Source organism: Macaca nemestrina, chromosome 14, assembly GCF_043159975.1.
Source record: "Macaca nemestrina isolate mMacNem1 chromosome 14, mMacNem.hap1, whole genome shotgun sequence".
NCBI classification, from domain to species: Eukaryota; Metazoa; Chordata; class Mammalia; order Primates; family Cercopithecidae; genus Macaca; species Macaca nemestrina.
The window spans coordinates 63934380-63953954 of NC_092138.1; the positions used below are offsets into that span (position 1 = coordinate 63934380).

Below are 19575 nucleotides of genomic sequence, written 5' to 3' on the forward strand. Positions count from 1 at the left end.
AAAGCTAAAGGCATAGCTCCGGCTACAACTTTTCTTTGTTTACAAATGTGTAAAATCTTGATGCAAAAATTCCACCCAAATTTCTGAACAAAATTAATATTCAGTATTACATCTAGCCTATAGATTCTCTTAATCTTGGTGTAATGACGGTATCCCAGTTTAGGAAACTGTTTTAAAATCTTGTGTCTTGGTTGTGGCTGAGGCTTTGGGAAGGCCAGAGCCCCCTTTGCCACCACACCTAGGGTGTCAGCTCCAAGCCTGGGCCTGAGGGTTTGACGGGGAGCGGGTGAGCTAGATCCTGATCCCAGTGGTCAGTGGCCAGATCCTGGGCTGCTGGCCAGAACCCTGGCTTTGTGAGTGGCTGCAGCTTGGCTCTGCTCCAGCCCACAGGGGCTAAAGGGGCGGGTAGAGAGCATGTAGGGAGCGTGTACGTGGCTTTGTGTCCTTGGCTCCTCCAGACTCTCACATGTGCGGGCACCATATACTTCTGCTGCCCTTGTGCCCCAATCATTGCACAAACAGAAACAGCGCTGACAGGGAAGGGACTGCTAGAGTTAGGAACCCCAGGGCCTGGAAGGAAGGTATGGCTCTCAGAGTGACCTGGGGTCTATTCTGTCCCCTCTGGACCTGTTTCCCTGGCAATGCTGTGGGAACAACAGTCTATGCAACACAGCAGACCTGATGCCACCTGGGGTCCTCCAAATTTTAAGGTGAAGGCAGGGATTGTGAATGATGCAGGGATGGCCAGAATGGTTTTTGCCTTCATTCTTTTCCCAGGGGAACCAAGCCTGTGGGTGGGGAAATCACACTAAGGCTGGACAGTGACTGAATCCTGCCCAGGAGAACCTTGGCTGCCTGCCTTCCAGACCAGGGTCTTTCTTCCCTGAGATCCTGAAGGGGAAGTACCTGGAACTTGGGCGTGTTGCTCCGGTCTGGAAGATCTGATAGACACAGTATGCACACATTTCCCTCGAGCTTCCCGTGACTGGGGAGTAGATGAGAGCCCTGGGTGGGTGGCTGGTTTCTTGAGGTATACATATACCCGACACACCTTACATCTCTGATTTGGCTGCATTTTGGAATCATCTGGGAAGTTTTAAACAATACTGATGTCTAGGTCCAACCTCCAGAGATTATGATTTAATTGGTATGGGGTGGGGTTTTGCAGTTTTCAAACCACAATATCCAGCAAACTTTGAGAACCACTGCCCTACACAGCCCTCCTTCTTCCTTATCTGGAGTCAGGGGCACCTTCAGCTTCTCCAATCACCTGGCCAGTGGCTCTTGTTTCCAGTCCTGCTGTTCCAGGGTGGGTAGGCCTTCAGGCGGAGACCCAGGAATCCAGCTCCAGACTCTGTCCCCGGCAGCCTCTTCAGTCCGGGACGGGACAGGAAGTGTCCGGCGGAGGTGGGGGTGGAGGTGATTGGCAGTTGGAGTCTCCAATGGGCCAGGAGCCCCCCTATTTCACTCCTCTCCTTCCATTGGCGTCTGGGCGGAGCCGCCCCCACTGCGGGGGCCCAGGGCGGGAGGGAGTAGAGGCCGGGGCAGAGGGCGAGGGCAGAGGGCGCTGGCGGCAGCGGCCGCGGAAGGTGAGGCCTGGTGTAGACGCCAAAGTCTTGTCACGAGTGGGCGGGGCAGGGTGATGTATGATCTGAAAGGCCGAGAGTGACTGACGACTGTCAGTGTGTGTGTGCCTGTGAGTCTGTGTCTGTGTGACAGTGTCATTGTGTGCGATTCTGAGTGTCACTTGGTGCAGCTGTCAGCTAATGTGACTGCGTGTGTCAGTGTGCATGGAGCTGGGGCTGCATGTGGCTGTGCAAGTGTGGGATTATGTGTGTATCTGTCAATGCACATTTTTGGTGGGACTGGGTTGTGTGTTTGTGTGAGAGGGACTGTGACCACATTAGGGAATGTGTTTTGGGAAGGTCTCTGTGGGGTTTGAGACCATGTCTGCCAGCATGAGAGTGGGTGGCTGGCTTTGTGTGTGCCAATGTGTGACTTCAGCAGTAGCAGAGCAAAAGTGAGGTTTGTGACTATGTGTGTGTGCTGGGTCCTAACTTAAACCGTGTGGGAGTACAGCTGTATTCATGTATTGGGGGACCTACTTCAAGAGCCCATGGGACTGACCTTTCTCTTAAGTGTCCAGCATGGACGGACACACCCACAACACACGTGGCTTCCCCTCCTTCTTCCTCTGCTCAAGAATCCCCAGCATCAGGTCTACTGCTCCTTACTTTCTGTTTCCCTGCTTGACTCAGTTTCCCTTACATGCCGTTTTCTCTCCCTGTTGCTGTCTTACTAGAGATATCTCTGCGTGTTTCTTCATAGCTTTGTTCCCCTGGTCTCTGTGTGGGTGCATTTCCAGTTTTGCCTCTCCTGTCTCTTTGTTTCTCCCTGTGCCCCTATGCCTGCCTTCCCTGCTGATCTTGATCTCTTTGGCTAGTTGGGGGCCTGTAACAGTGATGAGATGCAGGTCTGCCACTGCTAAGAGCTCCCTGAGAGAGGGGGCTTAGACCATGATGAGGAGTTGCTTTTAGGCGGTGCTGTGAGCCCTGGTAGGGGCTGTGTATGTGTGTGACTGCGTGAGTTTATGAATATGTGTAAGTGTATCTGAGTCTGAGGCTGTGTGGCTGTGCCTGTGTGACTGTGCCTGTGTGACTGTAAGTGACCGCATGTGAGAGTGTGTAAGTCTGAGGGTAACTGTGGGTCTTGTGTATCTGGCACCAAGGGACCAAAGGCATTTCCTGGTGCTGGGGCCCAAAGAGTGGAGGGGGAGGTGAGAAATGGCTGGAACTTCCAGGGGAGGGGGAACTGCACTCTTTGGCCTCTCCTTATATCCCCCAACTTGGGGCCTCCTTTCCCCTGGAAGCACAGCCAGCTGTGCCCTAAGGAAACATTTGGTGAGGAGTGAAAAGAGGAGGAGTTTGTATCTGATTTTTCATTTGATTGTGTCCACGTGTGTTCAAAGGCATGCCCTTTTGTTAACTGTGCGTCATGAGTCCATGTGTGAATGTGACTATGTCTGGCTGTGTGAAAACACAGGGCATCTCTCACTGACAGGGACATAAGTATTAGCCACCCTCCTTTCCCTCTTGCTGGCCTTGGCTGTGTCTGTGGCTTCCTTTCCAGACTTGGGGGAGGCCTCTTCCCTTCACAGGGCCTTGGGTGGGAGGGAAGGAGGGAGGAGGCAGAAGCGGGGAGGGGGCCTGGCTAGGGGCGGCGGAGCTCCAGGGCTTAGAGGGGGCGGGGCAGGGAAGGGGAAGGAGGGGATGGCTTTGGGGTCCCAGAACTGAGTGGAGTAGGAGACGGGGGCTGTAGCTGGTGAGAGGAAGTCCTGGAGGCCATGGACACTCTGCCGCTGGGATCACCGAGGTAGGGTGGGGCTAAGCAGGGTAAGTGTGGCTGGGTGGCCAGGGGTGAGCCAACTGGACACACTCAGACAGACACACAGACACATGGAGGCCCTGCTCTGCTCTACTACTCCTGAAGGGTCCGTGCTCTTCCTCTTCTGGTCTTGTACCCAGAACCTTTTCCCTGCCTGCCCCTTTGTTCTCCATCCACTTCACCACTGCCTTCCTCCTTCTGCTCCCCCTCGTCCAGAATCTCTCTCTCCTAGCATCCCCCACCTGCAATATAGACACACTGTTAGCTTTTTGAGTTTCCGCCGACCTCAATCCAGTCTTTCCAACACTTCCCACACTGCCCCATCACCTCCTAGTCCTGATCTCTGAGTATCTCTTGGTGCTGTGGCCCCCATGCCTGTTCCTGCAGGCTCCCAGTTCCTCTCAGCCTCCCATCCCCTTCCCTTCCCTCCCCTCCCCGCCACCCTGTCTCCATCTCCATCTGCTGGCTCCTCACCCACCCCCAGCCTCTGGCAGCAGCCAGGGCATCTGGATCTGCTTAACTACACAGCCCCAGCCTGCACCCTAGCCCCATCCAGCTTCACAGACTGGAGACCAACGAAGTGTCAGAGCCAGGCCCAGCTGAGTGGCCCAAGTAGCCAGAGCAAGGAGCCAGGTTCAGGCGAGAAGCCTGGCAGCCAGAGCAGGGGTAGGCCTCAGGGTGGGAGTGCCAGATGGGCTCAGATCCATGATGACAGCCTTCCCCCAGGGTGATAAGGTCTGCCCAGGTTAATCAGCGGTGGTGATAAGCCCTGGACCAGGTGGGGGTAAATACCAGAATTCCCAACAGCTGGACTGGAGGGGTTAATGGGAGTGGCTGAGCTGGTGCCAGTGCTTGGTGCCAGGGGTGGGCGCCAAGGGCGGTGGAGGGGGAGTTGCTGGCACAGTCTGTTGCCTCCGGCTTTTGTTCTGGGCCCTAAGCCCAGGACTGAGATGGAGGGTGTGAGGGGGTGTGTGTGTCCGTGTGTGTGTGTGTGTGCGCGCACATGCAAAGCACTGGGTATACGGTGGGAAAGGGGACCTCAGATCAGTTCCTCCAGTGATTTCTAACAGCCTTACCCCACTTGATGCATCAGTTTTTCTCTAGGAAGGCTCAGTTTTGGAGAGGAAGAGCCAGGCTTTAGCCTCCCTTCTCAGGGGTCGGGGATTTCTGACTCTACCTCTCCCCACAGATGAGCAGCGGCTGCTCAGGGCTGAGCAGGGTCCTGGTGGCCGTGGCTACAGCCCTGGTGTCTGCCTCCTCCTCCTGCCCCCAGGCCTGGGGCCCCCCAGGTGAGAAGAACCCTGCTCTACAACCCCCCAACTCTGACTTGTGACTTGCCACCCTCACTGTGGCCCCTTCCCATGCCTAACTTGTGACACCACTGCTGCCCCTGTCATCCAACCTAGGTCCCCTCTCTACCCTGTTCTCTGACCTCTGTCTCCAGATTATAACATGATGCTTTGATCCAGTGAGCCCCCCACCACCCAGGTTTTAACAGTCTGCTTCTTATCTGCCATTCTCACAAAGTGGGGAGGGGGGTAAAGGAAGAGCCTCACCTCAGAAGTGCCCTCCACAGGGGTCCAGTATGGGCAGCCCGGCAGGTCCGTGAAGCTGTGTTGTCCTGGAGTGACTGCTGGGTAAGTGCCCCCAGCCTGTTGGTCTGACACTCATGACCCTTTCTTGACTTTGCCTAGTCCTCATGTCCCACTCCTCCCATCCTTGCCTGCTCTGTCCGTAATCCTCACCTCTCTTATCTGTCCTAACCCTCTAACCATCCTTATTCAACAGAAAATTCAGCTGGTATGTTTTGAGCACCTGCCAAGTGCCAGGTCTATTCTAGGCTCTGGGATACAGCAGTGCTAATGCGAGGCAAGGTGCCTGCCTTCACGGAGCTTACATCTTAGTGGGGGAAGACAATAAGCAAAGGAGAATCTTGCCAGATAGTAATACCTGCAGGGCAGAAAAGCCAAAGAGAGGGATGTTGAAGAGGACAACTGAGTGGTTACCTTATTTATTTATTTATTTATTTGAGACAGTCTCACTCTGTTGCCCAGTCTGGAGTGCAGTGGTGCAATCTGGGCTCACTGCAACCTCTGCCTCCTGGATTCAAGTGATTCTCCTGCCTCAGCCTCCCAAGTAGCTGGGATTGCAGGCACGCACCACCAGGTCCTGCTAATTTTTTTGTATTTTTAGTAGACACAGGATTTCACCATGTTGGTCAGGCTTCGAACTCCTGATTTAAAGTAATCCACCCGCCTCAGCCTTGCAAAGTGCTGGATTACAGGTGTGAGCCACTGCGCCTGGCCTGTGGTTACTTTTTAATTGGTAGTTAGGAAACGTCTCTCTGAGGAGGTGATGTTGAAGCTGATTTCTGAAGGTCAGGAAGGAGGCAGCCGTGCGCACATTAAGGTATAAGTGCTCCTGACAGTGGGAACAGCTAGTGCAAAATGCCCTGAGGTGGGAATGAGCTCAATACTCGCAAGGAATAGAAAGAAGACCAATGTAGCTGGAGTTTTCAGTGGGTGAAGGGGAGACAGAGAGGAGCTGAAGAAGGAAAGGAAGGCAAGGGCTGGCTCACAAGGGGCTTTGAAAGCCAGTAAAAGGAATTTGGGTTCTATTGCAAATGCAGTTAGAAGCCAATGGAGAGCTGTGGCATGGTCTGACTTACGCTTGACATCTTGTCTTTGTCCATTGTCACCTCATCTTACTTCCAGGGACCCAGTGTCCTGGTTTCGGGACGGGGAGCCAAGGCTGCTCCAGGGACCTGACTCTGGGCTAGGGCATGAACTGGTCCTGACCCAGGCAGACAGCACTGATGAGGGCACCTACATCTGCCAGACGCTGGATGGTGCACTTGGGGGCACAGTGACCCTGCAGCTGGGCTGTGAGTTGGGGAGGGTGGCAGTGATGACACAAGAGGATCCTGAGGGAGTATGGGACCTGAATAAGCCCTCTGGGACCAGGAGGACCTGAGGACTGCTCAGTCTCCAGGTGTACCCTCTGCCTCTAGACCCTCCAGCCCGCCCTGTTGTCTCCTGCCAAGCAGCTGACTATGAGAACTTCTCTTGCACTTGGAGTCCCAGCCAGATCAGCGGTTTACCCACCCGCTACCTCACCTCCTACAGGTGTGTGCGTGATCGGGTGTGGATGCCTACACATTTGGGTATGCTGGCACAACATGGGTGTGGGAAGCAGGGAGGTAGGTTCTGAGGAAAGCCTCAGAGAGGGCAAAAGGCCCTCTTTTCCTTCATGACTTCAGACGGCCCCCTCCCCACCAGGAAGAAGACAGTTCTAGGAGCTGATAGCCAGAGGTAGGACATGAGGGAGCATGTGGGGGCTCCAGCTGGGTCCCACAGTAGGCATTTTCAGAGCCCAAGACCATGTCCTCCCTTCTAGGAGGAGTCCATCCACAGGGCCCTGGCCATGCCCACAGGATCCCTTAGGTGCTGCCCGCTGTGTTGTCCACGGGGCTGAGTTCTGGAGCCAGTACCGGATTAATGTGACTGAGGTGAACCCACTGGGCGCCAGCACACGCCTGCTGGATGTGAGCTTGCAGAGCATCTGTGAGTACCCACCCCTAGACCTCCCCCAGACCCCCATCACAGAGACCCCAAATGGACTCAGATCTCTCCACTCCCAGAGATCCCAAACAGTTTCCTCCCAACATAGACGCCATTTCACACACAGAAGGCCCTGTGGAGCCTGAGAAGGCAAAGGGATCAGAGCCCAGGAGGCATGGTTATTTCAGCACACACTCTAGAGGCCGCTACTGCTACCCACACTGCCTGACTGGCTGCCTAGCCGCAGAGCAGGCCCTGCTCTGGGCCCTGTACTGAATGCAGCCATATGTCATGTCCTGCCTTGCTAGCCCCTCCTTCCTTGACCTGTGCATGGGAGTGGGACACTAAAACTCTAGCTGGAATTTGGGCCAATTCATCTTCCTTAGATGAAAATAAGAATTGCTCTTTTATTCACTCAACAAGCATTTCAAAAGCCCACCCACAGATCTCAGGTGGTTTCTTTTTTTCTTTTTCTTCCTTTTTTTGTTGATATAGGGTCTTACTTTGTGCCCAGCCTGGATGAAGTTCAGTGGCGTGATCTTGGCTCACTGCAGCCTCCAACTCCTGGGCTCAAGCTATCCCCTTACCTCAACCTCCCAAGTAGCTGGGATTACAGGCATGTGCCACCATGTCTGGCTAATTTTTAAAATTTTTTGTGGAGACAGGGTTTTGCTATGTTGCCCACACTGGTCTCAAACTCCTAGCATCAAGTGAACCTCTCACCTTGGCCTTCGAAAGTGCTGGGATTACAGGCATGAGCCACCACACCCGGCCTCAGCCCATTTCATAATACAGATGACCGGTCTGAGTCTAATGAATGATCAAGTTTAAGATTTCCCCTCCCCTCTCAGGAGTGTCTGGCTAAGGCTCCTTTAAACACACACTTTGGAAAGTGGTAGGGAATTGACAGGGACCCATAGCCTACCCTGACTTTGTGTCTTGACGCCCTTAGTGCGCCCTGACCCACCCCAGGGCCTGCGGGTAGAGTCGGTACCAGGTTTCCCCCGACGCCTGCGAGCCAGCTGGACATACCCTGCCTCCTGGCCGCGCCAGCCCCATTTCCTGCTCAAGTTCCGTTTGCAGTACCGTCCGGCACAGCATCCAGCCTGGTCCACGGTGAGGCCTGGAGTGCGTCCCAACCCGCGGCTGTGGGTCCTATCTCTGATTTCATGATCCTGGGTGTTCTGTGTAGCTTCCCAGCGCTGGCAGGTCACTGAAGACCCAACACTTCCCTGTGGGCCAGGCTTTGTACTGGGTGCTGGGTTGTAGTGGTGACTGACAGATGGAGTGTCTGTCCTGTGGGGCTATAACTAAGATGTGAAGCCCATCTGTGGGAAGATAGCAATGGCTTTTAAAAAAAAAAATCACTCTTTTTTTTTTTTTTTTTTTTGAGAAGGAGTCTCACTCTGTCACCCAGGCTGGAGTGCAGTGGCATGATCTCGGCTCACTGCAACCTCCGCTTCCTGGGTTTAAGCAATTCTCCTGCCTCAGCCTCCTGAGTAACTGGGACTACAGGTGCCTACCACCATGCCTGGCTAATTTTTGTATTTTTAGTAGAGACGGGGTTTCACCATATTGGCCAGGCTGGTCTCGAACTCATGACCTCATGATCCGCCCACCTCGGCCTCCCAAAGTGCTGGGATTACAGGTGTGAGACATGGTGCCCAGCCTAAAAATAACTCTTAGGAAAAGGAGTGCCTTACCTAGAGGCACGTCTCCTACAAACACTCATATCCCCAGCTGAGGATAGCAGTGAATTAGAATCTCAGGAGATGTTAAAGGTTGGCTGGTATCAGGACTGGGGAGCAGCAGCATCAGATAATAACTAATATTTACTTAGTGCTGCCTTCCTGTGGGGTTCCTGGCTACACTTTTTGCATACATTGTTTTGTTTAGGTATATTCACCTCTATTTTACAAATGAAGAAACTGAGTCACAGAGAGGCCCAAAGGGTCATTCAATATGTGGTTCACCAAAGATTTGAACCCAGGCTGCCTGATGCCACAGCCTCTCTAAGTAATCACTACTGCTGTCTTACAAACACTAGGTGTAGACTCAGCCCCACCAGACACCCAACATGAGACCTGGACAGCTCTACTAGGCTTTAGGATGAGACTGGGAGCAAGGGGTGCTCTTTGCAGAAGGTGGCTGGGAAGGCCCTGCACTTACAAGCTGGGTAACAATGAGTCATGTTTACCCCCAGGTGGAGCCAGCTGGACTGGAGGAGATGATCACAGATGCTGTGGCTGGGCTGCCCCATGCCGTACGAGTCAGTGCCCGGGACTTTCTGGATGCTGGCACCTGGAGCACCTGGAGCCCGGAGGCCTGGGGAACTCCGAGCACTGGTGAGAGACAAAGCCAAAGAAAAGGGCAGAGGTCCCACCCCAAAGCATCTATCAGCTGAACCAATTCCAAAAGACAGCCAGGTGACATATGCCCTGCCCATGCAGGCACCGCAGTTACTGTCCCAGACTTCATTCTTGTTTGCCTACAGCCCTGTCTTAGCTTAAGTCCTTCCCCTTGGCCTCCACCCCTGCAGTTACAGGCTCCACTTCTACAAGCTTGGAGCTTGCGATGCTCCCTAGGAACTGGCCATGCCCTATCAGGCTCCTCCTCCTAGGAGGGTTGACTTCCAATCTAGGCCTTGGCCTTGAGCACAGGACGTGACCCCCATCCCCACCAGCGGATGGACACTTATTGTGTCTTGCCTTCCTTTAGGCACCGTACCAAAGGAGGTACCAGCTTGGGGCCAGCTACACATGCAGCCAGAGGTGGAGCCTCAGGTGGACAGCCCTGTTCCTCCAAGCCCCTCCCTCCAACCACACCCTCGGCTACTTGGTGAGCTTGGGCAGATGGGCAAGAGTTGTAAAGAAGTGAAAACCCCAGAGAAAAGGGGACACCAAGCTTGGTCAGCCTTGCTCTCAGTAACATGTGGCCCTCCCTCTTAGATCACAGGGACTCTGTGGAGCAGGTAGCTGTGCTGGCGTCTTTGGGAATCCTTTCTTTCCTGGGACTGATGGCTGGAGCCCTGGCACTGGGGCTCTGGTAAGTGACTGCCATCGGTCCCTCAGCCTCTGATCCTCACAAATGCTCTGATGTCCATAGACCACATTCATCTCCACCCTTCATGACTGCCCACTGAACCTGTCTGATTCTGGAACTACCTCCCCACACCTCCATCCCCCATGCCCCACTTGATTTTAACTGATTCCTCTCCTGACCCTTTACTAATAAACCCTTTGGAGGAGACTGAGATACCCCACATTGTTGGAGAGACAGCTACCTTTCTATGCCCCAGGCTGAGGATGAGACGGGGCGGGAAGGATGGATCCCCAAAGCCTGGGTTCTTGGCCCCAATGATTCCAGTGGACAGGCGTCCAGGTGAGTAGGACATCCAGGAGATTTGTACTTGGATATGTGTGCCCCTATTTTGAGTGTCCAGATTAAAAGCTGGCTGCCCTAGTCATTTTTAAAATGCTGTGAATCCAAGTTGGGTCTCCTCATTTTAATGATGTCTAGGCTGAGGGCTAGGCCTTTCATTCTTGAGTCCCTGGGCTAAGAAGTGGGTCACTTCCCCTTTTCTCAGGGTACCGAGGAAGGACCCCAGATGGACTCCCCTCCAGGGTATTAGTATTAATACTCCTCCAGGGTATTATACTCAGAGCTGGATATTCATCCTTTTTTTTCCAGGTGTCTTGGATCAGTGCTGGGTCCCCTCCCTCATTCCTAATGTGCCTGGGCCCACAGCTAGGTCCACTCCCTTATCTTCAGCGTGTTGAAGAGGCTCCCTCAGAGCTGGGCTCCTCTACTCATCTTCAGAATGTTAAGCTTAGAACTGAGTCACCTCCTTCATTCTCAGGGTGTCTGGGCCAAGATCCAGTCCTACTGTCTTTCCTGATTTGCCTCCTGCTTCTTTTAGGAGCTCCAAACCTATAGAGGACCCAGGAGGGCTTCGGCAGAGTCCACCTATAATTCTGTCTTGCTGGTGTGGATGGATGGACAGTAGATCCCTATGGTTGGGTCTCAGCTGGAAGTTCTGTTTGGAGCCCATTTCTGTGAGACCCTGTATTTCAAATTTGCCAGCTGAAAGGTGCCTGTACCTCTGATTTCACCCCAGAGTTGGAGTTCTGCTCGAGGAATGTGTGTAATGTGTACATCTGTGTCCATGTGTGACCATGTGTCTGTGAGGCAGGGAACATATATTCTCTGCATGCATGTATGTAGGTGCCTGGGGAGTGTGTGTGGGTCCTTGGCTCTTGGCCTTTCCCCTTGCAGGGGTTGCGCAGGTGTGAATAAAGAGAATAAGGAAGTTCTTGGAGATTGTACTTAGAGATTATTGTCCAATGCTGCTTTATTATTTGGCTATTGGGGGCTTCAGCCCATTTTCCTTAGCATCCCAAAATTCAGGTTGGGCAGAGTCCCGTGGAGCTTTCTCTCTTGGTGCTCAAACCACTGTGACAGGCTGGGGTTCTGGGGGTGGATGCAGATGCTGCGTTGAGCCAGGTGAAGCCTGGGTAGAGAAAGGTACAAAGCTATGGCCATAGCTTGGGGATGAGATTAGGGTCCAGGGGTTAGGAGCAAGGACCAGATGAAAACCTGAGTTGGCATCAGAATTAGCAGTTAGGGCTGGGGTTGGGATCAGCATTAGGGGTTGGGACTGAGGTCAGAGTCAGGGGTATCAGGGGTGGGAGCTCACACAAAAGCCTGGAGATGACAGTCCCCATCAGCCTCCTGCAGTTCCACCCGGATGACCTTCCTCAGTAGCTTGTCTGAGAGTGGCTTTCGGTAGAGCTGAGTACAGCAGGCAGTGCTGGGTGGCAGTAGGAATGCTAGAGGGCAACAGGGCCATGTGTTCAGAGGGATCCTGACCAAGAACCTCTCTGCCAGACAGCTGGAGGTTAGGTTGGATTTCCTGGTTCTTTTCAACTTCATCCCATTCACCCAGACCCCCAGCTTTCTATACCCCCAGGTACTCACCTGCTGTAGGGTCTGGGCTCAGGAGCAATGACAGGAGCAGGAGACTGCAGAAGGTTGAGGGCCCCTTCATGTTTACTCAGCCTAGACTCTTCCTTCTCTCTCTCTCCTCCTCCCCTACCTTTTATCTGGGTGCCTTTTACCTGGGGCACTAGGTGAGTCAGAGGTGGTTGGAGATGTATTGTGTATCCTGTGACATTCCTGGGCCCTAATTCTTGGTCTGTTGCCACAGATTCCTTCCTCATCTAGGACAGCCATTTCCCATGTGTTCCTAAGCTCTGGGCAGTGAAGCTGAGGGAAGGATTAGTGTGTGATGTAGGGACTGATAGAACAGTGAGTAAGGGCAGTCAAGCATCCACAGCAACCTCTAATGATAGACATTCACACTCAAATATGCATAGCCACACATTCGAAGTCACTTCTCAATCACTCGATCAACCTCACAAAGTCATACTCGTGATCAGACAACCATAGACAAAATTATATAGCCCCAGTTATACTCAAAGTCCCAATCCCACCCAGTTGTGTTTTCACAGTCATCCAATCACAAGCAAATTCACACTAGCACACACAGATTCTGATAGGGGAGTTCTGGGTGGGGTGGGAGCAGAGGGCAGGCGAGCACCAGCTTGCCTTCATCTTCTCCTCCCCACTTCCTGGCCTGACCTGACTGTCTTATCAGGAGAAACTGATGGGAATGCGTTCCTAGAGCAGGCTCTTCTGGCTGAGGATGGGTCTTGGCTGAGGCCAGCCACATTCAGAGAAGCTGGGGGAAGGCCCTTTTTGGTAATATTGAGGGTGCTTTGGAGATGCTGAGGTGTGGCAGCTTTCCCCAGGATGATGAGACAAGGAGGAAAGGTGGGGTAGATAAGGAGGGAAGATAAAAGCTCTTTGGTGCTAGGTTACTGTTGTCAAAACAGGTAAAAGGCCCAATGAATCTTACCTTCCTGTTTTTGTCTAGTCCTGTTCCAGGAATGCCAACCTCTTGCCAGCAGGGGCCTAGGGTCTCCAGATCCAGTCCCTGACTTGTTGAAGACATCAGACTCAAGTACTCAATTACATCTTTGTTCTACTCAAATTCCAGCCCTTTCCTGGGCCTGGAGGAACATCCCCCCTCCCTACCCAGGTTCAGTCACACCCTCATGTCCAACTCCTATACCCCCCTGCATCCCACCCTCCAGCTATAGCCACTTCTCTCCTAATCCCATACCCAGCTGTTCTTTACCCCCTTCCTCAATGCAAAGCTCCTATTCATCTTTATCCAGTCCTTTCCAGGAAGCTGGGAACTGCCTAGGGTGGGGGTATGCTGCCAAGTTCAGTGCCCCTGGCTCCTTGAAGAATTTCCCACTCCTGGTCCAGGGATCTCAATCTGCAAGTCCTGCTCTATATTTGAAACATAAACTAAGTCATAAAGCAGTAATCCAGCCCTTATCTTGTTGCAGTCATCTGTTGTAGGGTCAGCCACTCTCTATGGAGTAGGCTTTCTCTTGGGATAGGGCTTAGGCCTTTCTCTTGCACTCTGAGGCTTGGGTGTAGCCACTGAGGAAATCCCAAGGAAATCTCCCAGGTTCCTCGGTCTTATCAAAGACCTTCTCCATCAGTTGGCTGTGCGATACATACTTTCTGGTCTTTCCTGGACTTGTTGGTCCAGAGGCCTTCGGAAGGCAGAAAGCAAATGCTTCTGGGTGTGCACCCACCTCTCCCCTTTAAGACCAAGTCTTCTCCCTAGCCAAAATCTGCAGTAGCAGGGGTAGCTGCAGGCTGAAAGCTTTGGCCCCAGCCAGAAACTGGGTTGTCTCTTTCTTTAACTTAATCTTGTGGTGCCCTTTCTGGTGCTGGGTCCAGTCCCTAACTGAAGGTAGGCCCACATAGCAGCCTCTGATTCTCATCACTTGAGTTAGTGGGTCCCAGACTGATTGGGTGACAGAAGGGGGCGGCAGAGAGCAGTGGCCCTTGGACTCTCCTAGGGAGGGAGCAAGAACTGCTAGGTAGGCTGATGCCAAGGATCTCTCAACTTGGGATCAGACTGGAGGAGCCAAAAGTTGGGGTATGAACTGTAGGAAAGGTCACCAACCCAAGTCCCTCCTCTGTGGCAGGCAGCTTCTAGGAATCTCCCCCTCTTCTCATTTACAGCCTGCATCCTACACCTCTGCTTAAAATGTTTTGAGATACACTCCCAGCAGAGAAGATTCAGACAGTTGGCAAAGTCCTGGCTCGGAGGAAGGGAGTAACAGGCAGGATTATTTAGTTCTCTTCATATAGGCTATTCACAGTATGGGTTTTTGGGGCATGGGGTTGGGGGAGACAGTCATTGATAGTAACAGGAGGCCTGACACTGATGAGGGGCTTTGAAGTGAAAGGGCACCCTTTTAGGGAGGGACGCCCTGTCAGTACGGAACAGAGCCAGTGTGGGGAGGGGCGCTCGGCTCGAATGGCGACAGCGGCGGCAGAGTCAGGAGGTCAGTACGGTGGGCTTCGGTTTAAATCTTTAATGCACTGGCTGGCTGGGCAGCGGCGGTGGGGCTGCGGCGGGGGAGGCTACGACCCGAGCGCTGGGGAGCAGGGCCCAGGCCGCTGGACAGACAGCTCATCAGGCCTCGCAGAGGCTCCAGCTTCTGCTCCCCGGGGTGCGCCGAGCTGTGGGGCGACCCGACACTGGCATGAGGCGGGGCGGGAGCTACCGGAATCCCCCCGATGGGTCCTCAGAGACTGAGTCTCGTCCATGCCCGGGGCTGGCCCGCGGTATCGCAGCCCCCTCACCTCCGCTCCCTCCGCCACATGCGCAGCCAGGGGAAAAAGTAGAAACAGCCCCAGTAGATCCTGCAGAGAGAGGGCAGAGGCGGGCGGGGCGGGGCGGGGCGGAGCTGACCCCACAGACTCCGCCCCACGGCGCCTCGCCCTCGAGGAAGGCTCCGCCCCGCCCCTAAAATCGGCACCCTTCGCAGCCCACGCCCCTCGGAGGCTCGCCCCGCCCACCCCTCGCCCCCGCAGAACTCCACCCTCCCCCACCCCGGAGCCGCCTGGTTCCTCCTCCGCAGAACCCGCCTCCACTCACTCCTCCTCCGCCTCCAGCGCCACTTCGTATCTCCTCATTCCCGACATGTCCTGGGCTCCGAACGTCTCCTGGGGAGCGGCATGATTGAATCAGGGATTCCCTAGCCCCAGGTCCCCTTCTCCGTCATGCTCAGGACGAGGCTGCCCAGTTCTCAGGTAATCTGAGGCCGATGCCCCCGGGAAGCCTCAGTTGCCACCACGGGACAGGGTGGGCTTGGAGATTTGGGAGGCACTGGAAGTTAAGGGGTGAGGAGGCCGGTCATCTCCGGGGCCTGGGGCATTTAGGGGGCCAGGGCGAGAGGTTTGGCGGTCATGGGGCTGGGAGATTTGGGGCCCTGGGTGAGGATTTTCAGGGGCTGGGGTCACCTGGAGGGGGGGCTGAGAGGGGTCAGCGCAGCCTAAACTCCCGCCCTCCCTGGCTCCACCCCGGAAACGGACCGTTGCCATTACGTCACAGGGATGCCGTCGCGCACTAGATTTGCCTGTCCCCCGGAAGGGGTGGGGTCTGCATGTCTCCCAGAGGAGGCGAAGTCGAAACGTCATCTTAGGGGGTGAGGCCAGGGGCGGAGTTGGTTGTTTAAGATGCGGGCAAAGGACCCTCTTTTACAGGTGTGGAGTCAGGTTTTGGAGCTACACCTTGGGAGGCCGAGACTTCTGCACCAGGCAGCAAGAAAAGTTTTCCCAATCCCCACGTCTCCTCTACCCGTCCCTGACTTCTGCCCTGCCAAGTGCCTCTGTTGCCTGCCGAGAGAGGTCTTGTATGACCCTGGGCTGAGGAGGAATAGGTCCTCAGAGAGAGTCCAGTCTAGAAAAGGCCAGGCTACGGAAATACCTGGTTGAGTGGCCTCATCTAAGCCACTGAATGTCCAGAGGGTCATTGCCCTTCCTCTCTGGCCTGAGACCTATCTTCCTGTGATATGTTTTTTTTCCCTACAGTCAATCAACAGATATTTGCTGAATGACCATCTGTGTGTCAGGCACTGTGCTGGGCATGAGAATGTAGTAGTAAAGAAGACAGGTGACCGGGCGCGGTGGCTCACGCCTTTAATCCCAGCACTTTGGGAGGCCGAAGTGGGTGGATCACAAGGTCAGGAGTTCAAGACCTGCCTGCCAAGATGGTGAAACCCTGTTTCTACTAAAAATACAAAAATTAGCTGGGCGTGGTGGCAGGCATCTGTAATCCCAGCTACTTGGGAGGCTGAGGCAGAGAATTGCTTGAACCTGGGAGGTGGAGGTTGCAGTGAGTTGAGAGCATGCCACTGCATTCCAGCGTGGGCCACAGAGCAAGACTCTGTCTCAAAAAAACCCAAAAAAACAAAAAAACCCCACAAACAACAAACAAGACAGGCACCACCTCTGCCCTCTGAGAGGTAGGGGTAGAGCTAGGAGGATCAAAAGAGAATAGTCAGATTCTTACAATAAATGGGGCAGACTGGCGGGAAGAAGTAGAAGGTGCCGAGAAAGGGCAATTAACCCAGTGTGGGAGGTTGGAAATAGCTGCCCCAGACCTCTAACATCCCAGCCAAGGCCTGATACTGAGCCATAGTTGGTTTGAGTAAGGGGAAAGACAGTCTTGGGGCTAGGCCGACTGTATAGGAGGGAGTGACCAGAAATAAGTGGGGTGAAAGTTTCCTCTGGTTGAAATGTGAGGAATGGATACCTGTCTTCTCTCACCCATCTCGCCCTCTTTCTCCCTCTCATACTTGACTTCCCCTACCTGAGCCACATACAGATAGCAAGACAGACAGATTCATAGGTGCTAGGTGGTTTTATTGGAAGCACTGCAGTCTGGAAGTTGTGAATCTGTGCTTTTCACAACGTTCACCCTTTCACTCACATTCACACTCACGTTGACACTCCAGGCCTGGCTGGGTCAGGTCTGGTGCCGAGGAACTAGAGGCCTGGTCTTCTCTTCTGGTCCTTTGTTTCCCAGGCCAGGGCTCTCTCTGGCACTCCCATGGCCTAACTGCTGTGGCTCTTGCTCTGGGAAAGGAAGGAGAGAAAGGGCCATGGGCTGTAATCTTAGATGGGGCTCAGAGGGGGCAGACAGGACTGGGGAGGGCCAGACTTGCCTTGGCAGAGGTCTTCTGCAGTCTCCAGATGGTACAATCCATCCAGGGCTGGTCTAGAGGTTGCCTCTCAGTGTGGTGAATTTGGAGTCAGAGAGAATGGAGCCATAGAACTCATCTTCCTGAAAGGCCCTGGTGTGAGGGGCAGATGCTGGGGACCACATCTGGGAACCTGTTTTAGGGGATTCCTTGTGGGAGGGATTGGGCAAGGAGAAGTGAAGGAAGTAAGATGGTGAATGGAGACCTGGATGATGGAGGAAGTGATTGGGAGGGGAGGAGACTGGACATTCTCCACCCCAACTCATAGGACAAAGTGCCCTGCAGCCATCCCTGAAGAGGAGGTAGCAGAAGGCACCAAAAATGTCCCCAGGAATTGGGTGTTGATTTGGTAAGAGGCAGAGTCCTCAGAATTGTTGGTATCACCCAGAGCTAGGGAGTGAGTATTAGCTTTAGGGCTTAAGATGGGAAGGCCATAGCCCTGACTGGAACTTGGGATATCTGTGTCCAGAGCTTTAGTGTTGCTCTCTACTCCACCCACATGCACTGTTCTCTTCTTCCTCTGGGAAGAGCAGGCTAGAGAGACAGAGCCTATAAAGAGAAGAGCAGCCAGATGGCTCCAGGACCCATCCAGGCACTGACACATACAGGAACAGCTGGGGTACAGGCACATCTATATCACACAGGTGCACACAAAGGCATACCCACACCACACAGGCACACACATAGACTGCAAAGGAATACACACAATGCACAGGTATACCCATGTCACACAGGATGTACAGTCATCACAAGGGCACATCCATTTGGCATATGTACAGTCTCAGGTTCATACTTGGACCTGGATGTTGACATTGTGAAAGGAGAATGAATCTCAGGACCCCCAAATCATTAAGCCAAGGGGAAAGTCAAGCTAGGAATTGTGTCAGGCAAACCTGCCTCTCATTTTATTCCTAAGAGAGATAACTACAAAGATAAAAAAAAACTACTTACCTCCCTCACAATTGGTCCACAGGGAAATTCCTTGTGGGCCTCAAGATCTTTACCTTAAGACGGTTGTGTTGAATTTCACCCTGACAATGTAAACTGATAGCTTATCTTCACAGGTGCAGTACAATGGCCAGATCGCAAAGTCATCCCTCTGCTCACCTGAGACAAATGCATATCTAATTGCTTCTTCTGCCCTATTGTTAATGCAAAAATGCAGATTCACTGAGCCAGACTAAGGCATCAGTGTGACTATTCCTTTACTCCCCACTCCATGTAAATTGTGTAGTCAGTGAAAGATTGATCAAAGACCCAAAAGAATGCAGCCTTTTGTCTCTTATCTACCTATGACCTGGAAGCCACCACTTCGAGTTGTCCCGCCTTTCCAGACTGAACCAGTGTAACATCTTACAGGTATTGATTGATGTCTCATGTCTCCGCAAAATGTATAAAATCAAGCTGTGCCTCAACCACCTTTAGCACGTGTTGTCAGAACCTCCTGAGGCTGTGTCATCTCATGAGTGTGTGCTCAACCTTGGCAAAATAAACTGTCTAAATTGATTGAGACCTGTCTCAGATACTTTTGGGTTCACAACTTGAACTCAGCTTCCTTTACAGACTCCGTGAGACCTGCGTGTTGATCCCTGCTATGCCCCTCACCTTACCGTTTAACCCCTGCCCCATTTTACTCACTCCTGGCAAGAAAACCAGTATGCCGAGAAGAGGAGTGGTGCCACACAGGAGGCCATGGAGGATGAGCAGAGATGGACAATTGAGTAGAGTCCCTGAGAGCAGCAAGAGGCCTGCTTGTGTGGAGTCTGTGTGAGGTTGGATGGGAAGAGCAAGCAGGAGAGGGATCATGATCATGAGGGCAAGGGAGTCCTTGGAAGACTGAGGGTCAGTGAGTATGTGTGGATCTGCAGGGGGCTGTGGCTGTCTCCTGTTTATGGCCCCCTAAAACTTTCATTTTCTACGTTCAGAAACTTCCTCCCCTTCTGGTGTGTAATAAAGAATTTGACTGGCCTTTGTCCCTGGCTCCTGAGAGGGAGACTAAACCTGTGGAATTTCCCAAGTAATAGTGTCTTTGTTACTCATGAGCCCTTTGGAACTCACCTGGGTTTATGCTAAGAGATGAGATGACTCAGGTTAGAGGTTGGTCACCATAAAGACCAACCATGTGATTAGAGGGTTGGGCTTTGGGCCAGGCTGACCTCTGGGGTGGAAGTGGGCGCTGGAGATTGAATTCAGGTATGTGGCCAGTAATTCAGTTATGCTGTTGTAAGGAAATCTCAATAAAAACTCCGGACACCAAAACTCATAAAACTTTCTGGTTGGGCCGGGCGCAGTGGCTCAAGCCTGTAATCCCAGCACTCTGGGAGGCCGAGACGGGTGGATCACTAGGTTGGGAGATCGAGACCATCCTGGCTAACACAGTGAAACCCCATCTCTACTAAAAAATACAAAAAACTAGCCGGGTGAGGTGGCGGGCGCCTGTAGTCCCAGCTACTCGGGAGGCTGAGGCAGGAGAATGATGTAAACCCGGGAGGCGG

General features: G+C 53.3%; 3 protein-coding genes and 1 long non-coding RNA gene across 10 annotated transcripts; 2 read left to right on the forward strand and 2 right to left on the reverse strand.

The window, feature by feature from the left end:
- The first annotated feature begins 78 nt into the window (after positions 1-78).
- LOC105485695 (interleukin 11 receptor subunit alpha) lies at positions 79-11269 on the forward strand. 7 transcript variants are annotated; one of them, XM_071077945.1, is made up of 13 exons: positions 79-1589; positions 4574-4673; positions 4961-5021; positions 6099-6268; positions 6395-6547; positions 6644-6695; positions 6781-6947; positions 7897-8072; positions 9148-9289; positions 9663-9782; positions 9893-9989; positions 10243-10325; positions 10864-11269. In XM_071077945.1, exons 1-13 carry the CDS (start codon positions 1443-1445, stop codon positions 10878-10880), a joined length of 1485 nt encoding a protein of 494 aa, XP_070934046.1. In that variant the 5' UTR covers positions 79-1442; the 3' UTR covers positions 10881-11269. The 7 variants fall into 7 exon arrangements, with proteins under 7 accessions (XP_070934046.1, XP_070934047.1, XP_070934048.1 ...); XM_071077946.1 differs by having other exon boundaries at positions 7897-8060; XM_071077947.1 differs by having other exon boundaries at positions 6395-6509; positions 6663-6695.
- LOC112422921 (C-C motif chemokine ligand 27) lies at positions 11265-13984 on the reverse strand. Its single transcript, XM_024794026.2, has 3 exons — positions 11922-13984; positions 11641-11773; positions 11265-11454 (listed from the first exon to the last, which is right to left on the reverse strand). Exons 1-3 carry the CDS (start codon positions 11989-11991, stop codon positions 11319-11321), a joined length of 339 nt encoding a protein of 112 aa, XP_024649794.1. The 5' UTR covers positions 11992-13984; the 3' UTR covers positions 11265-11318.
- A 408-nt stretch (positions 13985-14392) lies between these two features.
- LOC105485704 (uncharacterized) lies at positions 14393-15417 on the reverse strand. The gene is made up of 4 exons (XM_011748079.3): positions 15339-15417; positions 14974-15041; positions 14679-14738; positions 14393-14555 (listed from the first exon to the last, which is right to left on the reverse strand). Exons 2-4 carry the CDS (start codon positions 15018-15020, stop codon positions 14399-14401), a joined length of 264 nt encoding a protein of 87 aa, XP_011746381.3. The 5' UTR covers positions 15021-15041; positions 15339-15417; the 3' UTR covers positions 14393-14398.
- On the forward strand, positions 14737-18590 carry LOC105485703 (uncharacterized). Its single transcript, XR_989760.3, has 2 exons — positions 14737-15128; positions 18132-18590. It is a non-coding gene; the product is annotated as an uncharacterized lncRNA (long non-coding RNA).
- The last annotated feature ends 985 nt before the right edge of the window (positions 18591-19575 follow it).